The sequence below is a fragment of the Lipophrys pholis genome, assembly GCF_963383615.2.
Source record: "Lipophrys pholis genome assembly, chromosome: 9".
Taxonomy (NCBI): domain Eukaryota; kingdom Metazoa; phylum Chordata; class Actinopteri; order Blenniiformes; family Blenniidae; genus Lipophrys; species Lipophrys pholis.
Window position 1 is genome coordinate 21,636,520 of NC_137639.1, and position 20,395 is coordinate 21,656,914.

The window sequence follows — 20,395 nt, forward strand, 5'->3', positions numbered from 1 at the left end:
CACGTCAATATAGTATTTGATGTTACAGTAAAAGGGAAACCAATAGAAGAAATAAAGGTGTGACGGGGAAGTAGACACAGAAGGTGGCAAGATAACATTTAACAAAAAAAGAAGATCATACAGTAAAATCTGTAGGGTGTCAATAAACATGTGATTTAAGGCGACAAGTGACATGGAGCCTGCAGGTGAACATGCAATTACATTCTTCAATAATTTTTTCACATAAAAATTTATCGACACACACACCCCCACATGCCCCGTCAGGAAAAATAAAAGTCACAGCACATTTTAGACACACGTTTATTAAAGGTTTATATATTAACTTTGAACCGCTGCAGAACACGGCTCAACACTCCCTGTCCACTCGGTAAATGTTTGAGTTTAATGTGTAATACAGTGTCCAACAGGGCTAACGTGCTTTGAAAAACATTTTCTTTCAGTCTGTGTTAGTGATTCATATCGGAATCTGCAGGCCGGGACTGGTATCAGAAAAATCACTTGGCTGAGACAGACCGAGACAAGGCGTGTCCCGTTTTCTCCAGCAGTGATGAATAATGCTTGTACAGTATGATGGGGTTCAGAGCGACACCTCTGGAGCTGTGAAAGGCCTTTAAAACCGAGGCGGCGGTCTAATACATAAAGTGGACCACATATTTTTCAACAGTGTAACTATTACCAGTCAACCATGTGGAAATGGTGCAGGTGTCAAGATTTATTTTAGCCATATATGTATATGTGAAAAATAAAACTTTGTAAAGAAAAAAAAGATAATGTTCAATACAGTAGTTACTATTGTTGAAAATGTACAAAATTATATCTATACAGAACGAAAGTAAAAAAAAACAATTTTTCTGATAAAGCTGTGAAAATACAGTACAGAAATAGTTTGTCGTCAGCAATACATAAACTCATCTGTCCATACATCTTCATATGTTTGTATAGAGTCCCAGTCGAGAGACCCTACTGAAACAGCATCTTAGAGAGGAGTGCATCAAAGCTGGAGAATTAGTTTGACTTTTTGAAAATGTGCTTATTTGCTTTTATTTTATGAAAGTTTCTCTGAAACATTGATCTCTTTCTATTTACAAATAAAAATACATCGAGCACAAATACATGTAAATAAAAACAGCTCAGGCACAGGCCCTATCCAACAAGGGCACCCACCTCTAATGCTCCTAAAAAATGCTTTTACAAAATAAATGCCCATAATACCTGTCATCCGAAAGGACTGCATGCAAACTATGCAAATAGTTCTTTTAAGATTATCTACAGTATTTTCTTGTCTGTGAATAAAACTTCCTCTTGTATAGCACATAATTACTGTGTTAAGACTGTACTCGCTGGTTGTTGGTCTCCTCTCGTGGGGCTAGCTCCTCCCTCACCATGCAGTGTGTATTGGATGCAGTAAAGTGAAAGTGCGCATGCTCAGTCTGTGGTGCGACGCATTCAAGTCACGTGATTTTGATGCTGAGCGTGGCTTGAAGCCCGAAGCCCCACTAACAACGTTTTTAGATGCTCAAAGCTGATTGGCTGGTGCTGATTGAGGCGGAGCTCATAAATACCCTCTTGTTACTTTGATTGTTCAGAAGATTAAAAAAAAATCACATCCCCCGGCTAGCTCAGTTGGTAGAGCAGGAGACTCACAATCCCAGGGGTAGCTGGTTCGTGTCCCACACCGGGTGACACCTTCCCATGGGCTTCAAAAAAAAAAACCTTCGTGGCCTCAAAGAAAGTTGCAAATCATGTTTGAGATTTTTTTTTTCGGAGGCTATAAAAAAAACAAACCTTCGTGGCCCCAAAAAAAGTCAAAAATCCTTTTCAAGATTTTTTTTTAGCCTCCGAAAAAAAAAATCTCAAATATGATTTACGACTTTTTTTGAGGCCACAAAGGTTTTTTTTGTTTGTTTTTTTAAGCCTCCGAATTTCTTTTTTCTTCAGTGGCGGTTAAAACCCTTCATGCACTCTTTATGGCCATTTTAGTGATCGTGGCTTAGTGGTAGGGTTGGTGGTCCAGTAACCTGAGGGTTGGCGGTTCAATTCCTGTGTTCGGCAAGGCCCTATTCACATTTCCTTGTCTGAATCTTGGTGGTGATCAGAGGAGCCCATATTGCCATCACTGTTGGTGGAATTAATAACAATCTCTGTATGTGCTTTATCCATTCTTATTTTTAAGAAGGGAGGCAGGGAGGAGGGGGATATGGGATGTTACGCTATAGGTTCGGTAGACTCGTTATTCTCCACTTTTCTACAGTGATTGGCTGAAACTGCTTCACCACGCTGCTGCATCGTGTTGTCAGACACGAGTACCGCACGTGCACGTTTGCCACAGAACTCACATGTCAGCGGCTTTTTGCATAGTTTCGAGGGGCGAGTCGTACCAGCGTATTTAGATGTCAAATTGCGTACTTGCTACGCGAAATGCGTACAGATTGGCAGGTTTGCAATAGTCTATCACAACCAAGAGCAAAACCCACACAAAGAAGGAAAGGACTCAAACAGGCGTCTTCTTGCTCTGAGGCCAGAGTGATGACCACAGCATCAAAATGTTTTCAGGATGGATACAAAAATATATATAGACATGCATATTGCAAAGGCTTCTTCCTCTCGGATCCATTTGCTCCTTTGTTCACAGCCTTTTGTCTTTATCTTCTCAGACGCTGATTGACCAAGAGGTCGAGGTCTCCTGTGAAGTAAAACTCTGCTGTCCTTTCCAGCAATCCACAGGCCCGTTGCCCAAAGGAGAATAATATTTGGCTTTACATGTTTTTCATTCCTCTTGGCACGTGCTCCAGAAACACTGAATGTCATACTTTGTCTCTAGCTCTTCGGCCGCCTGTCCCAGATGCATCTTCCTCAATTTGTCCAACAACTCCTCCAACAGCGGCCGGTGCAGCATCCCCCCACGGCCTCCTCCGGAACGCGAGCCTCTCTCGGCCCACACCCGCAGCATCTGGTAGCGAGCCTCGCGGCTGGGCCGGTAATCCAGCTCTGCCTGTTCGATTTCCATGTCATTCACGCCCAGAGAACGCACCAGCTGCTTAACCTGCAGCACGGGCACCAGGTCCAGCACGGTGTAGATCAGGTCAGAGGCTGCAAAGGGGGAACAGAAGACGGGTGTTGAGGGATGGAGATAAGAGTTCGTACAATAGTTCACTGTACGCTGAAGCTGTTATACACTCACTATTGATTTCCAGGGGAATGCAGTCGGGCAGATTGGAAACTTCTTGGTCACTCGTGGGGCTGTGAGTAACGGCACTGCTGGTCTGTGACGACTCCTCACTGAAGATCAGGACTTTCTGTGAGGAAAAAAAGTCAATCCCAATTAATAGCAGATGATGTTTGGCCAGCTGAGAAAAAGCAAAAACACAAATAAATGGGTCATACCTCGCATGAATCTGGAGAAACATCAGATTGTTGGGACACTGGATGATCCACACGCCTCTGGGTGAAATGTTCTGTGACCTTGAAGGTGATGAGAGCCACCACCAGAAACATCACAACAGCCACGGCACCAACTCCAGCGAGAACGTTAATAAAGAACGAGTTTGAAGGCTCAGCGGCTTCGAGAGGAACAAGAGAGGGAAAGAAGTTGGACAGATGTATTAAAAGTAAGTCATATCTTATATACATGATTAAAGCTTATATTCTAACATCTTTCCTCATTTCACATCAACGAGTCCATCATCTGCCTGACATGAGACTTTCAGCAATAAGGCCCACAGTAAAAACCCGATTCACAGCCTGTTAAGTTTTGTTTGCTTTCAAGTCATTTCACAGATTTATTTGCCTTTGCAGAATTCATGACATGAATATGAGTCTGATGTTTTTTCATTAATAATTAAATGTATTTATTGTAAAGGCTACTCTTAACCTATTTCTAATAAACGTTACACCTTCACTCTCGTCTACATTCTTACATTTTCATAGTACATCTTTTTAACTGAAACTGTCTATTTTTTTTACTTTACTGTGAAGCATTTTGTAACAACGTGTTTGAAAATTGCTCTATACTGGGGCTCCACTAATTCATAATCACGGCAATAACAATATTTGTAATAATCAGTACATATAGCAAAAGACTGACAGAACGGCAATAGATTGTTTCCATGCAGTGTGACTGTTTGCACCCTGGCGCATGAGATTGTGTTAACAACAAAGTGTATTTCAACATTTGTGTTGACAGCAGGTCTGAAGTGAAGAGTACAAAAATCAAGAAAACAGCTCTGCTTCTAAGATGCTGCTGGTGAGAATTGCATTGTAATATTCAAAAGTATGGTCACGTGTTTAACTAGTATTCTACAGCCATACTATAAGCAAACAATTAATATCATCAACCACAGTAATGATCATCAAGGTCTAATCCACCCCTCTTTAAAATTGCATGTGAGCATATGACCTCTCCTAACAGCTAGGAGTTGCATTAAAATTGCATTAATATTTTTTGGGGTGAAAGTATCGTAAAAGTAAATGCTTTAAGATGTCTCTCACACAGCCAGATGCCCAGTGAGCAACTAAACCAAGTTATACTTTTCTAATATTTATGAAATTCTGTTCTTTTACTTTTGAGTATATTTACTTCAATGTAGACATATATATATCCATTTAGGTCTACAGAGTATAACCACATGTACATTTATTAATGCAGAAAATGTACCTAACAAATATTAGGAAGAATAACTGAAATCCAAAATCAGATCCAAGTCTTCATTCACCACTCGACATTGTTATTGGCAGGGCCTCGCCACATGTTGTGACAATGATTGTCCCAAATAAAAGTCTCCATCTGAATGACGTATTAAATAATGTGAAAGAAACTAAAGCCCTGCCCCATATTGAAGCCTCTCCCAAATGTGGGAAAACTGCATTCAATGGGTGAAGCAGACTAAACACGGGGCTTTGAGGCTTTGTGATCGTTGTCTTGGTCATGAATGCCTCAGCAAACAAATGCGCATTTATTTCCTCCTGAACTGCAGAAATAGAGTAGAGGTGAACAAAGTGCTCCTCTACAAGCTGTTTGAAGCAAGTTTCTGCAGCTATATATTAGATAATGAAAAAATATTGTAAAAAAAAAAAAAAAGTGCCTCTAAATACATACACTTTTTTGACTTCATATGACACTACAGACACACGATCAGTTCTGCACCTGGTCAGACGAGGCCTCAGTGTTTAAGAGTGAGTAATTCAGAGGATGTCAGCAGTATTTATTATAAGGTTAATTTAAGTTAATGGGAAACCTGTTGTTTTTCTCTCTTTCCTACTAAAGCTGGTCTGGTAAGTTAGTGCTCACCTTTTGTGTTCAGAGACGGCAGTGATGGACAGTGACGTTTGCACTCAGTAGTACATCTGTGGAGAAGAGAGAGGATGTTTCAAAACACAGACAAGGAACTGGCATTTTAGAAAAGGAAGTGACTGACGCAAAGAAGAAGTTTTTTGGGTTTTTTTTAGCTCAGCAATGATTAAACAACTGCATGTTTTCAAGGTTGGTGTCACACAGGAGATTCCTCCAACTGATGCAGTTATTGATGGCTGCATTATCATCATCATGACAAAGAAAGAGGTTTCTCTGCAAACAGAAACCAGTTTCCAAGAATGTTTTTTTTTTTTTTTAATTTCTTCATTCACAATCACATCCTGCTACAATTCTGCATGTCTTCTGAGCCCAGTTGACTATGCGCACCCTGGTTAGGTCACTAGTCTGTCACAGGGTTAACAAAAACACAACCACACACACACTTCAAAAATCAAGAGACGCTGATCAACCATAAGCCTGTCTTAAAGAAAATCATTTGAATATATCCTAGGTTTTTACACCTTCCCATACAAATTCTTAAGGCTTCTTTCACAATATCTGTCCTTCTCCACGTCACACAGACAGTACATTCATCGGTCGCTCAACTTGGAAGCACCGCAGCAGGATTCAAAACTGTCCAGCTTGATATCACTGGCTGATTTTACGGTCATTTTAAAGAAAAAGGGAAAAACACAATTTGAAACCTGTTATTGTTTGTGCTTGATTTTTTCACTCGGTCTTGATTTAAAATGTGATATCATCTGTGTTGACGTTCATGTCTGTATACATTTTATTTATGTGTAAAAGAGGTCTCTCTGGTCTCAGTGAGACAACCTGAGAAAATCAACATCGAACACACACAAAGCCCCTCAAGCTCTTTTTCACAACAGACAATAACTGTCGCGCCACAATCCAACATGTTTCAGATATCTTAGAGGCTCTTTCTCAGAGAACCAGACCAAGATTATGTTGAACAATGAGCAAAAGTTAAAATAGCAGCCGTGTTTGGTGTGTCATTACTTCCCTATTTTGTTGCCGACAAATGGAAATATTGAACAAAATTGGAAGTGTGCTGGATAGTTTCGATTCAGCAAAGCAACTTCCTCATTAACAAAGAAAACCGTCCGCACACAGGAGGGGAACCAAAAATCCTCCAGCAGACTACATACAATGGAAATGTACTCACTTCTCGCAGGGTTCACACTGACTGTTGATCCTGTAGTAGCCCTCCTTACACACACAAATAGTGTTACTGGTTGGTGTACCTGCACACAGCAAGGCCGTTGTTAATTAAACTGAAATGGCCAATCACCAGACAGTAACATGTGTTATTATTGCAAAGTGATATTCACAGACTTACACGTGCTATTTACTCTTTCATCGGGTCGACATTGTGAACAGCTGCGACACTCGTACGTTTCTGTGTCGATGTCAAGTCTGTAAAAACCATTCATACAATGGCAAATAGCGTTTTGGTGACTTTTACATGGCAATTCTTCAAATTCATTGTTTGAAGCTGTGGGGAGAAGAATAAGAAAAAAATAAGTTTAAAAGAGAGTAACAGTGAGCGAAGAAACACCTGATGTTTCCCAGAGTGAATATGAAAGTGCAGCTCTACCTTTGCAGCGTCGACAACTCCTGCAGTTTGGGGCGTAGTTTATCTGGTCGGCGTATTGTCCTTCAGGGCATTTTTTACATGTACTCCTGTGGCCCTCATTGGAACACTTTTTCAAAAGTTTAAAACCTGAAAATAGATCACCACCGAAAAAGGAAAAATAGCATTTAAGATACGTCTCATAACATCTTTGTGTCACATCATGTTCAAAACTTACCCGGGGAGCATTTATTACAGCATATCCCTCGCTCTTCATTGAGATAGTCTCCTTGTGGACATTGTGGCATCAGGGTTTCTTGTGTCGATGCATTAGTGGGAATGAACATACACTGAAGAAAAACATTAAACAGTATATAAAGACATATATACTTATAAAATGAGACTTTTTTTATATGATGCACGTCACCGGCTTCTTACCATGAAAAGCAAAAAGATGCGAACATGGGCTTTTTCAGGGCTGCTCCTCCTGATCCAGGCTCCCTCCATTATCCTAGTTTTATTTCAATCCATCTGAGGCCATCTGGTGGAAAAACACTGTATCAAACACCTCAAACAGCCACTTTATATGGTGCTTTAGACTTCAGCTGGAGGACAGTCTTTGCTGGTTAGTTCTGCAGCTTAAGGACTTATCATTTTATAGTTCATTTTCAGCATGACTCATGAATCAAGATTAACATTCAAGTGGGCTCTATTTCAAGGAGCTGATCATGTTAACAGATGTTGTCCACATTCCAAATATTATTTCACCAATTAAACTGTTATTTTGTTTAATAGAGTATCACTGGAGTCACTAAGGCTTCTTCTTGTCATTTTTGCAAGGGATGAAGCAGCTCTTACAAAATCACAGGATAAAAGAAAACATGTAAATAAGCACATCAATAAAACACAGATAATCAGACACGTGATGTAACGTGGAGCCTTACAAGCTGACACCTTGATATGACCTATAATGATCTGCGTAAAGATGTTCTGATTTTGGTAAGATTGTGGTTTTTACTCTCACACCACAATCAGGTCGGAGTTGAGATGATCCATAATATTAGGAATGGATGAATGGATGGATCTGAGCACAGATGTGTTTATTTTTATTAAACTATTGAATTTGATGGGGCAGGTTTCAGCAAAGACATCTTGAGTAAAATGTTAAATACTGAAAATATTGATTGAAAATAAAGTTGAAGGAACTTGGAAAAACTATTTTAGCATCTTCACATTGATATCATATCGTTTTAACACGTTTTGAATGAAAGCTAGAGGGAAAAAAAGGCATGACAAACTATGTGGCATATAGACATTATTGTGGATTTAAAGTGAATATGAAAGTGCAGCTCTACCTCTACCCCCCACCCACCCCGCCGCGCTAAGGAACTGTGATTTCACTCAACTCAAAACTTAAATGACAACTTAGCAAACCTTTGAAAAACAACTCAAGACAAACACATACGTGTTTACATAACACGTTGACATATTTATGAACTTAATCTCTACAGCAGATTGAACTATTTCCCCCCTTCTTGTCTCGCTGGTTTCGGTTTAACTAATCACCACATTCCGCCCACTGCCGCGGCTGATCGCCACTGCCGCTCCCCCGTACACCGAGGTATTGAACAGACACTTACCTGGACGACAACTGTCTCCACTTCACCCCCATATGTCTGTTTTTTGTTTTTTCTTAGCAGCAATTATTCGTAAAAGTAGAGCGAGTCCTGTTCGGGTGGTCCGCACTGAAGCCGAGCGAGAGGCGAGGGAGGCGGAACTCTCGACGGGAAATGAGCGTCACGAGCCGTTTCAAGGAATCCTGGAGTGTGTTGGACAAGCTCAGAGCAACACACAGGTAGACACACGCAGGGCTCTCCGACTCACTGTTTGCGACGATTAAGACGAGACAGAGTCCGAGATTTACTAGAAACTCACCATAATAAAACACAAACTTACTTTGAGGCAGGATTAATTTTTTTATTCAGATACTACTACTACTACTACTACTAATAATAATAATAATGATGATAATAATAATAATAATAACAATAAAATAATAATAATATAACAAAAAAAATTATAATAGTGATTACACACACACACACACACACACACACACACACACACACACACACACAGACACTGTGGTGTAATGGTGAAGTCTATAAACTGGTTCGAGTTCTGTGTGGAGTTCCCATGTTCTCCCTGTGCATACATGGGATTACTATTACTCCCAAAGTTAATTGGTGCCATGACGGTGCAGAATGTCATGGGATACAATACTGGCTGGGCTCCATGTGCGTGTGGGTGGATTTCCTCTGGGTTCTCCAGTTTTCAACAACATGCATGTGAGGTTTATTTGTGACTCTAAATTACCCATAGGTGGGAATATATATGCATGTGGTTGTCTGTCTCTCTGTGTTTGTCCTGCTATGTCCTCTCCCATAGGTAGTTAGGATTCGCTCCAGCGCCCTGGGACCCTGCTCAGGATAAAGCGGCATAGAAGATGTGGCCATGTGTGCGTGATTACATGTGTCTCTACACTCACTCTGTGATGTAATCGTGACCTGTCCTGGTGGCTTGTGGCTCTGTTGGTAGAATGAGTTATGTTCTGATGCCTGGCACTGCAAACTGCAGCGAATGCCACTAATTTGCTGAAGCTGGTGAATTGTGTCATATAGCCAGGAACTATGAAACCTATTTTCTTTTTATCCTGCCTTCACCTGTATTCGGCTGAGATTGACATTAGCCTCCAGTGTGTGGAAATTGAACAAACCGATACCCCAGTTCGATCAGTCTTATAATACCTCCTTGTAACTCAACATGATGTGGTGAGTCATTCTATTTTTACATTTCGTCTGAAATCAAGCGAAGCAGCAGCAACAGACTTTGACATGAGTAAGGACAGGAAATTCAATGAGCGCCATTGCTCTGGGCAACTACTAACTGTGAGCTGCTGTGACTCACTGTTGCCCACAACGCACAAAATTGTCATTACTTCAATCTTGTACACTGTACTTTCCAAACTCTTCAAAACAAGCATCTGTTCTTTTATTCTCACATGATGTATTTATGGTTTCAAAAAATTATGTCATGTCTAAATTAAGGTTGTTTTTTTAGGACAGGTAGGGTCTTCAGATGAGGATGGTTAAAACCCAAACAGGCACATGGGAACCATGCAAACTGCATCCAAAAAAGGTTTAAACTACAAAAACGATACACTGACTAACCAGTAAGCAGAAGTTTTTGTATATCATGCACCATAAAATGAAATCTGCCACTTTCAAATCTGAAATAAAAAATCAACAACTGAAGATGGCGTTGAAATTCAGAACTGTAGGGTCTGAAAATGTGCCCAGTGAATACTGACTTTAGTCTTAAGTATAACAATTTGCAAGTATGGGCACCACTGAAGAAGCAGTACATTAGAAGTGGCATCACGAGACCTGGCTGCTGCAGTGTATGAAAGAGCTCGCTCAGCAGAGTGAGACAAGTGCTTCCTCAGAAATAAACCCACATCCTTCCGTGCAGTGAGCAAACAAAAAAATGTCTTCACCCTTCTCGCCTTCTGAGGCTTCATGTCTCTGTCAGTTATTGGAAAACTCATGCACTGGCTAATATTACCAAAGAAAGAATTTCCATGCACACATGCGAACACACAGCTGGGTTTCCCACGCAGCATGGTGTGCCAGCTGTGAAGGTCGGACAGCTCAACGCTGACTCAGCTGGTAGCTTCTGAGATTACCGTTGAATATGAAGAAGTTCTTTGTTTATCTCTTTACTTCATCACTGATTGCAGGTTCCTGGCAGAACGTTTGATGGGACAAGCGCACTAATCTTTCGAGGTTGAGGTCGAAACCTCAAGATAAGCACGACCAGGTTTGCTTTCAGTCAGTTCGTAGTGATTCTGATGCTCAGTCATTTCTCGCCCAGTCATCTCTGTGCTCCATTTGAGTGTCGCTACTGGTTTGGCCTCTGAGGCAGCCCCTACAAGATGCCGCTTCCTCAACTTAAGACCCTCTTGCAGAAGTACAAGGCAGCCATGTTGATACATCTAAGTCACTACAAGGCGTTACTGAAGTTGATAAAGATAATGTTCACGCACATGCAAATAAGTTGATTTTTAATAACATATAACTCTATATATATATACCAGTTTAGAAGCTAATCAGCTGGAAATCTCAATGAAGGAAAGCTGTTCAGTGATATTTCTGTCAGAGAAGCAAGACACTTGGAGGTAAATGAGTGTAGTGTCTCACATGAAAGGACCTCATCATCCTGTGGTGAGCTCAAGACAAGGGTACAACAGTAAGCCAGAAGGAAAGAAAACGCTTAGCAGGTTGTTTGCAGACATGATTTTGAGTGAAACGAGAGAGATAAGGTGGAAAAAAGGTGGAGGTTGGTGGAAAGCAATGTTTTTGTGCGCAGAGCCCAGGGGGTCGTAGCAGACATAGACAGACGACGGCAGAGCAGGGCTCTAGGTAAAACAACAACTTTCACAATGACTCATTACTGACATTTTAAGAATAATCCCCTGACATACTTCTGGTCTCTTGCTCAGTCTCACAGTGAGAGGGTCCCAGCCAGCATTTGGTCTTTACTGCTCTTCCACGGTAAGTCAAAGAAAAATAGTGACATATTTTCAGCTATCTGTCAAATCTTTGTCAAATCTTTGTCAAATCTTTGTCATACCGAACATGAGTAGATTTTTACTGCATGATAGACTGATGTGTTGAAGTTGTGTTAAATAGAAAATCCAGCATGAGTGTGTCGGTTCCCTGTTAGAATCTTGTCTTGAGATTATGAAAGAAAATCTCTGTTAATTTTAGGATCTTTGATCAGAGGCTTTTTAGTTTGATCAGTGTCTGCTGCCACTTGTACATTGGGATTGAATTCTGATCAATAATTGTTATCCTGTCTCTCTTCTCTTCTCAACGTGCACCTCTTCCTCGTCCTCCTCTCGTCATTCCAGATGCGCCCACTTTCCTTTTTAACTTTGCCTTTCCTGTGCAGCCTTTGGGTGTTCCCTTCAGCCTTTTCCTTAGAGTGCAATGAGAATCAATACCCCTGGCCGTTCGCTAAACCCCAGCGTTGTTGTGACAAGTGTCCACCGGGTACTGTGAATTCATTTTATCTCCATCATAAGATCCGATGCCAGGAGGGTCGTAACTATAAATAAATGTGTGTGTTCCAGGTCACTTCATGCCTCGGGACCCTGATACCTCTTGTAATAATAAGTGCTCACCTTGTCCGGACAACTACTACATGGAAAACTACACTGTGAAGATGCACTGTGAAATTTGTGACTTTTGCAATTATCGTGAGTAACCTTGCTGCTTTGGGCTCAGGGGTGGGGTGTTATTATGTTCTCATTATTGAAGGTACATGTTTTCATAAGGTATTTCATAATTCCATAATTTGAGTTATTCTTATTCGCAGGTATTCAAACTAAGAGGCTTTACTGAGATGCTAACAGGAGTTATCTGTTATCACCTGGATACAACAAATCAATATTTCCATCCATCCATCCATCCATCCATCCATCCATCCATCCATCCATCCATCCATCCGTCTATCCATCCATCCATCCATCCATCCATCCATCCATCCATCCATCCATCCATTTTCTCCCACTTATCCGTTTCCGGGTCACGGGGGTGACAGTCTGAGCAATGTCACCCAGATCACACTGCACCGATTAAGAACCTTTCCTGCGGGTGGTGAGCCCACGAGAAGAAATCAATATTTCATTACGTGATAAGCAGGAATATTTTGTAATCCTCATCACTTATGAAACTCGTCGATTAAAAAAAAAAAAAGTGTTCTTGCTTTGATGTGGAGATATGCATGTTATCTATTACGGTAATACACCATCTTTTATTGTTAAGACCACCCTCTAGTGAAACAGTGTGTGTGTGTGTGTGTGTGTGTGTGTGTGTGTGTGTGTGTGTGTGTGTGTGTGTGTGTGTGTGTGTGTGTGTGTGTTGCTCAGCTCGGTCTGTAAATTGTGATTTCAGAGAAGTTCACACAATAATGTCACACACATAAATGGGGACTTTCCCCATTTCTGTGTCATGGTGGGGTTACAGTCAGACAGAGATGAGAGGTGGTCTGACAAAATATTTTGTAAAAGAGCTCAGGGGGTCTAGTATTGGAATCCTGGAGTACATTTATATTCATGCACGTTAATAAATAACCACAAACTGTGGCAGATCCCATCAGATGAGACTCACTCGCTAGACCCTCGACATGAGAAGAAAGAAAAACACATGAAGCTGGTAAACAGCGGAAAGAGCAGCACTCACAAATGTCATCTGTTTATTATTCAGGTCAGAGCTGTTATAGGTGAGCGAAAAACAGCCTGTTATGATGTTTTTTAAATGTCACAGTGGAAAACATAAAAGAGAGAAAACATAGAAATGAAAGACGCCTTGTGACCTTCAAATTCTTAATATATGAGCAGAGTTTAAAATTTGTATAAAGGCAAAGTACTTCAAAATTGGAAATCTGGTCTGAAAGTCTTAAGTATTAGCAATATTTCTATGCTCCTAAAGTTTTTCATTCTTCTTTTGTTGTTATTAAAAGACATCTCAGATTCACATCTTCTAATATCTTTCCAGCAAAATAGTAAGAAATATGTGTGAAAATATGGATAACGATAGTGCATTGGCATGAAGTAATTCACATTTTCATGAGTAATTCATGCTCATGAAGTAATTATTTTCAGCAGAAGTTTTTTTATGAAAAGCAGTGTTGCATGTCATGCAACACACTGAAACATGTAGCCTAAGAGCGCTGGTGCAGTGGACTGTGCACAGAACAAGACATAAAGCAGACAAGCAAGCGATGAACTGTAACAAAATGGTTAAAAATGCATGGATTATTGTCCTAATAGACATTTTTTCTTCCCCAAGCAATTAGAAACTGTCGGTTTACTGTTTGCAAATTTGTGGCATCAAAGTGCTCTTGAATGCATTTTGTCAGTAAAAAATTTTCTCATCAAAGTAAAACACTTTGTTTACTGGGAACGATCTAAAGGAGAGGTATCAGTTTTAATATAAACGTTGACTTGAAGTGAGACTTTTTACTTGCACGGCCCAGTTTGTGAGTCATTTCACATTTTCTGATGTACATCAGCACCTCTGATGCTTGTTCTGAGTTCACAGAGGACACGATCATGCTGAGGACGCTTCTTAAGATGTTTCTGACTTTTGACGCTCCCTCTCTTGTTTTCCTTCTTTCCAAGCAAACATGGAGCGCAAGTCAAATTGCATCACTACTAAGGACGCTGTGTGTGGATGTAAGGCTGGTTACCGTTGCAAAGGCGAGTCCTGCAAAGCGTGTGAACGGATACCGACGACCAAAGCCACCCTCCCTCCGCCCACCACGGGTGAGACACACCTGCTCGTCACGTCACACCACAGTAACAATATTTGCGTATGTATATTTTGTTTAGGGTGAAAGAGGTAAATCATACACTTGAGTGTCAAATACAAAATCATATTTTAAAATCAACAAGAAAAAGGCATTTCTATACAATACACACACATGAAGCTTGTCTATGTTGTAATAGAAATATGTGTTGGACGTCAAATCAGAGATGTTTTTAATCAAACTGAGATGGATATCTCATTTTGAACTGTAACATAAATCCTTCTGTAGTGTTCTGTTTCATGTCAAGCATTAGAACCATATAAGAAAAAGAATCTTTACATTAATGGTTATGTAAATCATTTATTTTACATAGAACTTTACTATTTGAGGATAACTTCATTCCACTCAAATTCCTAACGCTGCTAATATAATAAATTTTCTCTCCTCCATTCAGACCTCCCTCCAACTCCCAAGTCCATCAGCCAAGGTAAAAGAAACTCATGGTTTTACGCCACTAAAATAATCAAACTGTCGTATTTTCAGACAGCTTTAAAGGTGTAAATGTTTCTCTCTCACATTATCACAGATGCAATATGGTTCCTGGTTATAACGGCCCTCCTGTGTGCAGGAATTGCACTAATTGTGGTAACAAAAATCAGACCGTTTCTCCGCTGGATCCGATCAAGACACGGTTTGTAGTTCGTTATGAACACACAAAGCATAGTGATACTGTCGGTGCTTTACAAAAACCTCTTTTACAATGTACTTTTTGTGTAAACCTAATTCTAAGAAAACGTCCTTCTCCTCTCGTTTCTCAGACATTTTGCCTGAAAAAGCGGCAGTGCAACTTCTATCCCCAGAGGTTGACGTGTCCAAGCCTGTCCAGGAAGTGAGCTGCAAATGTGAACAATCTACTGACCTGTGTGTCAAAGTCTAGAGATTGAACTTTGGTGGACTGAGAACTCGATGGGACATTCAGTGGTGAACAAGTGGAGCTGGAGTTGAACAACTGTTGGAGCTACTGGCAGCAGTCCGGTCCGTGTTGATGAGTGGAGGCGAGGGAGCTACATTGGTCAGGATAACACTGTTTCCTGAGAGGACGGATGACCGTTTGACCTCTGTGACGTCAACAAGACATAAATCAACAGAGACTACAATTGCAGAAGATGCAGTAAAGATTGTTTGTAGGGGGGGGGGGGGTTATAAAAAGGAGAATGTACCGTCATGTACCATGGTACAAAATGTTATTTCACATTTTTGCGTGATTTACCTAACTTTTTGGTGTAGATGTGTGTATAGTTGGATGAATAGAAGTTTTGTTATCACTGAGAGTTGTTGTGTTGTGCGATAAGTTGCATATGATTACCTCAAGTAACTTCTTTTGTGCAAAATAAAATTTTATTTGACTGAAATGGTTATCAAAAAAGTATGTACACGTGTATATATTCTTGAGTTATAACTTACAAAGAGGACCATCTCCCACCTTTTCTTCTGTTCTAATGTTCAGTGAGTCATTGCTGTGAGCCGTGCTCGCCTCATGGTTTCCCAGAATCTGCTCCACGCTCATCTGCAGCATCACAGCTTTGTAATTCCTCCTTTTCAAAGAAAGTTCTAAGGGACAGTCTGTGTCCCCGCAGTCATGACCAAGTAAAATAACTCCTCACGGCAGTCATAGCACCTCCTCCTTTGACATGTGGTAGTCCTTCCCCTGCTCCTGTGAGGGAAAGAAAATGCAGTCGGCCTCCTCGCTCTTCTCCTCCTCTGATAGATGAACACTGTGAGGGGATGTGGGATGACAGACAGGACAGTTTCTCTCCTCCTCCTCCTCCTCCTCCTCTTCCTCTTCCTCTTCTGCTTCTTCTTTTTCTCTGCTGGCTCCCTTAGATGTTTTCCCGCCTTCAATTGTTGGCCCAACCTGGCCTGTAAACTGACTGACTGAACTGAATATGACTGTGCCTGGATTGTGGACGTACACTGGACCTACAAAGAAACACACAAAAAGAGCATATAAAGCACTTTTTAATCACAAATTGATGAACAGATTTCCTTTACAAGTTCTTTTTTTACTCGGCTGTACCCAGATTTGTTGCTGAAAGTGGCGAAGGCTGCTGTTTTGCACTGAATGTGTCTCTGGGGAACTGGTGACTGGAGTCCATTGACCTGCGAGAAGCATCCGGTGCTTTCTAAAGATGAGTGTAGAGATCAGTTTGGAGAAACAGAGAAATATGCTGCAATATATGTGGTGACCTGAGCGTCCTTGAAAAACCTACCTCGTTGCAAAGCTTTGCAATAGCTGAAAGATAGAAGATAAAGAAATGAGTGGCAGAAAACTGGCGTCTTCTCTCAGTTGGTTAGCAATGACTGAGCATGACTATAAATGTCAGATCGCAGTAATTCCTACACTTCTTTAGTCAAATGCAGCCTTTCAGGCTGCAGAGGCTGTAAAAACTTTCTTACTTTGACTGAGACATGTGTTGTCTCTTGATCGACGAATAGAGAAAAGGACCACGAGGGCCAAACAGCCCAAAAAAAACACCGGACACAAAACGGCTGCCAGGGAAACGCTGCTCTTCTCTGTGAGAGAAAGAAACACAATGGAAACTTCAAACTCTTTTCTACCTGGTGGATCTTTGTAAAATCAAAACACAAGCTACCAAATGGTTTGGAAGAAATAAAGTCGTTTATCTACTCCCAAGCTGAGCAGCATGGCTTAAAACTATTTAAACGATTTCTAATACCTTCACTTTACTTCTACAAACCATTTCATTTCCACAACATTCTCACTCACTTTGTTCAGACGTATTCTGAGCTGGGACTGCCCCGGGGTCACACCTGTATGGGAGCAGTGACTATTTCAATAATCTCAATTATGTAACATCATGAACAACAACTATGATTGAACTATCAACAATACATAATCTTTTTAATGGGAAACCTCAAACTTCTACTCAATGTAAAATGTGCAGTGACCAGGGTGGCCAGGACTCACTTGGGAAATCTGCAGGGTTTAGAAGAAGTGCTGCTATGTCCGGAGGAAGCTGAGGAAGGCGTCTGTTTATCTTTGCCTGAGATCACCACTGCTGCTTCTACCAAACAAAAACATCACATATCTTCAGATTTCACAAGATTAATACAGCGAATATAAAGTCTCGCCATCATATCCCAACATTCCCATAATAATAACAATAAATGATAATTGATGTTATTAAGTTAAATGTATTTAGTTTGATGCACTGATGGTGAGCTGCAGTGCCTCTGGACCACAATCTTGTCATTTCCCTTTTCACTCTCACCTCACATCCTCTCATTGTGTTACTGTCGCTCAATAAAAACATGAAAAAGAAAACAACAGCTCATATAACAGGAGTCTTTCTCAGACTGCAATATTTAGCCAGTTATTGGCACTAAAAACATTGACATATCATTGGAATAACGTGTTTTTTTGTTGCTGTGTTTTTTTTTTTACATTTTAATTCTTAAAAAAAGTTGCATCTCTGGCCATTTTACAAACTAAGAAGATCCATATTATCACATCTGTTTATTTGGGGAAAACAATTCACAAGTGAATTGTTTTCCCCAAATATTTCCCAAATATTCCCCATATATATATATATATATATGGGGGCGGGGCGTGCAAGGATCAGTTGAGAAACCTGTGTATGTTGTTTGTAATGAGGCCCCCTGCTGGTTCAGGCCAGTCCTGCCAGGTAGTGTCAGCCTAAGCATTTACCAGTAGTGGTTATGTCCGGAATCTTCACACACTCCTTGCAGTTCTCAGAGTACAGGACCTTCCCAGTGCATCTGAACCCGTCCTCACACACACACTTCACATCAGATGTTCTGCTGCAGTTCTGAACCACTTTCAGATGAAAACCTAAGACAAAGGAAAATGGGCAGAAGAAGGTTTTAGAGAATTTAAGCCAGGGATGCCAACAAAGTTACAGTAAACCGGTTACTTTACTTGGCGAGCAGTCTCCGTAGCAGCGATGGCAGCTGTCTTCGCGGTTCAACTCACTGGTGTAATGTCCGTACGGACAGGGTTTACACTTTGTACAAGAATCCTGATACTGACCTGCAAGGCCAGAAAGTAACAAATGACAACAACCGGATGAGAGCGAGAGCGGGCAAAGCTTGCAGACTCAGCATTTTAATGAAGGATGTGGTTACAAAGCAACTCGGTGTGCAGCCTTTTTATTTTTTTTTTATCAATATAGCAAGGAGAAAAAGGAGCACATATAGATTCATAAGGACATGTTTAATCTACAAAGAGACCTCCAGTACGTGAACAATACTGATTTAACTACTCATTATAGCAAGTACCAGCTGGAGAACTAGCAGACAACAAGTATTTACAGTAAAGATAATGTCTCTCACCTGCAGGACACAAATTACACTTTCTACCATTCATGGTGTACGTCCTCTGTGTCTGTCAAAATGAACACAAGTAAACAGGCATCAATCACAAGAGAAGATCCCCCCAATAATATGGGTCATATTACGTGTTTTAAGTTTTCTACATGACACATTGGTGTGTTGCACAATAACTTTAGTTTCTTACTGTAGGAAACGTGAGCACCAGGTGGGCAGGTAACATCAGGAGGAAGAATTGCACAAATCCCATTCTATGAACAGAAATATGGAGACAAGTTAAATGTTGAAGGCGCCAAATGAAACTTTAAAGCTGATTTACAAACAACCCGAACAATATGACCGTAGATAGGATGAGCGTTTCTTTACCTTTAAATGTTCCCTTATTGCAGTCTTTTGCTCGGTGTCTTGTTTTGTTAACTTCCTGAAGGTGTGCCTCCCTCTGTCTCTCTTTGTCTTCTCTCTGACTCTACCCCTCGTCTGTGTCACTGTTTCCTTACCTGGTTATATTTTCCTGTTTCACCCGCCGCCTGATCTCGCCACAAGCGTGCAGTTATGGTGTTTATAAGCTCGGCACTCAGACCCATCCTCTGACTAACATGTCATCATCTTTCGGGTAAACGTTCTCATCTGAAGAGGAAAGTAGAGATGAGACCATCTGACACCGTGTGTCATTGTGATGCAGGATGAGATCAAGTCTTTTCTAAATCATCTTGAATTTTTATTCATTTATTTTTTACAACTTTTTAACAAGGTTTTCTTTAGCGGGTGGATTCAGTTCCACCACCTGCTGTTGGCACCGAAATCATACACAATTTCTATCAGACCTGTTATTCAAACTTTCCAGTGTGTCTTTTACTTGTGAGGTGAAGACGCATGTTGACTATAAACCAGACAGTCATATTTGAACTACAACAATGGTAAAATTGGGAGGTGTTGACCTTCATTCAGTACTGGAACAAACACTTACAGTGTGGAGAAGGTAGGGAAAATTTGATGATTTTTAGGAGTCTACTTTAAATAATAGCCAGACTGTGTGTTAAAAAAACCTATTTCAAGATTTCCATTATTAGAAAGTACTGTTACTTTAGAGCCACTGTGTTTAGCAGTAACACAGGAACACAGTGAGTTATAATGATGGAATTAGTGACATTTACAACAACTGAAGTGAAAGTTACCTTTCATGAAAACAGTTGTCGAGCCGCTGTGAAATTTAGATTCAGATGAAGCGGTTGTCTCGACATTATTCAGTAAACTCATTAGTCCAGGAATACCACAGACATCCTGACAGCAACATGAAACATCCAACCTTAGGTAACATTAACCTGGAACTACAATATCTGCAAATCATAAACCAATTACCTTTACAAATATGTTGCTGTCTGCATGTTGTTTTTTCCAGCCATTTTGTAGCTGCTTTAAAAAAATAAATAAAACGATTAGTAAATAGTTGGACAATTTTTTGTAAATCTCAAAACTAATTCCCAGCACCTGAAATCTAGTTTCACTCACTGATTCCTTGACATTTCCAGGATTTTCATGTCTGTGGAGACTCCTCATTTTCACGTGTACTGAAATAATCATCACACACGTTGTTCAGTTGGATCTTTTTATTCATTCAGTCTCTCTCGATACATACTGAAGCTCTGCAGTGACGCTTTGTAGCTACAGTTACTTTGCCTTGATGTTTAAAGCTGCAAACTCACACTTTTGGACATCTGGAATAACACTCAGGATTATTCTGGAATAATCGTGTGACGCGAATTTAG

At 40.5% G+C, this 20,395-nt stretch overlaps 3 protein-coding genes across 4 annotated transcripts; 1 reads left to right on the forward strand and 2 right to left on the reverse strand.

The window, feature by feature from the left end:
- Positions 1 to 289: 289 nt before the first annotated feature.
- tnfrsf1a (tumor necrosis factor receptor superfamily, member 1a) lies at positions 290 to 8,715 on the reverse strand. Its single transcript, XM_080472296.1, has 10 exons — positions 8,525 to 8,715; positions 7,323 to 7,425; positions 7,123 to 7,234; positions 6,909 to 7,034; positions 6,651 to 6,806; positions 6,477 to 6,555; positions 5,288 to 5,343; positions 3,385 to 3,560; positions 3,182 to 3,296; positions 290 to 3,090 (listed from the first exon to the last, which is right to left on the reverse strand). The coding sequence occupies exons 2-10, from the start codon at positions 7,389 to 7,391 to the stop codon at positions 2,768 to 2,770; spliced, it is 1,212 nt and encodes a 403-aa protein (XP_080328422.1). The 5' UTR covers positions 7,392 to 7,425; positions 8,525 to 8,715; the 3' UTR covers positions 290 to 2,767.
- LOC308114997 (uncharacterized protein) lies at positions 8,496 to 15,678 on the forward strand. 2 transcript variants are annotated; one of them, XM_080472300.1, is made up of 8 exons: positions 10,537 to 11,365; positions 11,446 to 11,497; positions 11,857 to 11,998; positions 12,079 to 12,204; positions 14,131 to 14,274; positions 14,713 to 14,745; positions 14,845 to 14,949; positions 15,077 to 15,678. In XM_080472300.1, the coding sequence occupies exons 3-8, from the start codon at positions 11,857 to 11,859 to the stop codon at positions 15,193 to 15,195; spliced, it is 669 nt and encodes a 222-aa protein (XP_080328426.1). In that variant the 5' UTR covers positions 10,537 to 11,365; positions 11,446 to 11,497; the 3' UTR covers positions 15,196 to 15,678. The 2 variants fall into 2 exon arrangements, with proteins under 2 accessions (XP_080328425.1, XP_080328426.1); XM_080472299.1 differs by lacking the exons at positions 10,537 to 11,365; positions 11,446 to 11,497 and adding an exon at positions 8,496 to 8,739 and having other exon boundaries at positions 11,898 to 11,998.
- On the reverse strand, positions 15,580 to 19,314 carry LOC308114995 (uncharacterized protein). The gene is made up of 11 exons (XM_080472297.1): positions 18,996 to 19,314; positions 18,817 to 18,880; positions 18,633 to 18,684; positions 18,220 to 18,330; positions 17,989 to 18,132; positions 17,248 to 17,344; positions 17,047 to 17,090; positions 16,716 to 16,832; positions 16,529 to 16,551; positions 16,336 to 16,441; positions 15,580 to 16,238 (listed from the first exon to the last, which is right to left on the reverse strand). The coding sequence occupies exons 2-11, from the start codon at positions 18,877 to 18,879 to the stop codon at positions 15,928 to 15,930; spliced, it is 1,068 nt and encodes a 355-aa protein (XP_080328423.1). The 5' UTR covers position 18,880; positions 18,996 to 19,314; the 3' UTR covers positions 15,580 to 15,927.
- Positions 19,315 to 20,395: the final 1,081 nt, after the last annotated feature.